The 1,489-nt window shown below is 46.5% G+C and overlaps 1 protein-coding gene across 1 annotated transcript; it reads left to right on the forward strand.

The window, feature by feature from the left end:
- BDV27DRAFT_163552 (uncharacterized protein) lies at positions 1–253 on the forward strand (the record flags this gene model as incomplete). The annotated part of the gene is made up of 2 exons (XM_032073561.1): positions 1–123; positions 185–253. The coding sequence occupies 2 exons, from the start codon at positions 1–3 to the stop codon at positions 251–253; spliced, it is 192 nt and encodes a 63-aa protein (XP_031921549.1).
- Between the last annotated feature and the right edge of the window lie 1,236 nt (positions 254–1,489).

Raw genomic sequence — 1,489 nt, forward strand, 5'->3', positions numbered from 1 at the left:
ATGACACAGCCATTCCTACTCAGCTGGGCGGTGACATACGTCGGGCCAACAGGTTTAGGACTGCCTCGTGACACCGGAGGAGGCCTGATACGTGACTTTGCCATCGTTTTCATTGGGACCGCAGTAAGCTGCTCCGTACCTCGAGTGATATCTATGGGCTTGTAAACTGACGGTACTTTCGCAGATCACAACTGCAACCTACGAGCACTTGGGCTATCGCATCGCGCCATGGCAATATTTCGTTCTGGATTGACTTCCCTTGTATATTGTACAATGATGTGGTTGCATATAGACAATGCTCACGAGTCCGGCGCAATTTTCTTAGTAGGTTCGGACATTGACTCAGTAGCGGAGTTCTTCTGCCATACGATATGTGATTCTTGGGCAAACGCCTTACAGCTGGGCCTAGCTACCTGGCTTTTTTGGGCCCAAATTGGTGCTATCTGTATTACCCCTATAATTGGTGCTATAGGTACACCATCGTTACTACATCTACCCTGCAGTGTGGCTGACCATAGCGTGGTTTTAAGTAGTTATCTCCGTATCTGTATATGTAGAGGGGTCAGAATCAAGTCACCATAAGGCATGGCTCGAGGCCACTCAGAAGCGTGTCGACTTTATCACCGAAGTAGTAGGGTCCATCAAGTCGATAAAGATGCTCGGAATTATAGAAGGCAGATCCCATATGCTCGAAGTACAGAAGAACTTGAGAGTTCCAAGAAATTTCGAAGAATCCAGGCAGCCAAGGCGTCACTCAGTAAGTCCCACTCGACACCAAGAATTCAGGCAAACTAACCATAGGTTGGTTAATTTACCACTGATAGTAGGTCAATTATCTCCTTTCGTTGTATATGAGATCGCGGTTGTCTTGGAAGTGTGGAGTGCCTTTTCAGTATCACAAGCAATTTACTTTTGTTGTCACTAATAAACTTGTTGCTTACTCCCATTCGTGATTTGATATATGCTATCCCTTATACGACTTTAGCTTCTATTGGGTGTATTGACAGATTTCGGGATTTGTCGACCCGGGAGCCTCAAAATGACAAGAGAATGGTCGGGCTGACTTCCTCCGGACTGACGTCTTCAATACAGCCACCAGTTCCCTTACCGATAAACCCAGGAAATGCCTCACCAAGACTGAGAACTGCAGCCATAGAACTGGATAAAGTTACGTTTGGAACCGGGCCGGACTGATCAAAACATATTGGGAGCTTGACGCTGAGATTTTCCACTCCCTCACTCACTATAATAGTAAGTCTTGTGGGCTGTGGTAAATCGATGTTGCTAGAGACCATCTTTGGTGAGATTGAGCCAGTCGAAGGTGATGTCTCCATTAACGACCTTGGCATTGCGTACTGTGGTCAGCCACCGTGGATCCTCAGTAGCTCCATTCGGGAAAATATAATAGCATAGTACCACTTTTACGATGGGGAGTGGTATCGTTCCATGATCCTCGCATGTTTGTTGCTTGGACAAAGGTTTGCGAGAA

This window comes from Aspergillus caelatus (assembly GCF_009193585.1).
Source record: "Aspergillus caelatus strain CBS 763.97 unplaced genomic scaffold BDV27scaffold_331, whole genome shotgun sequence".
NCBI classification, from domain to species: Eukaryota; Fungi; Ascomycota; class Eurotiomycetes; order Eurotiales; family Aspergillaceae; genus Aspergillus; species Aspergillus caelatus.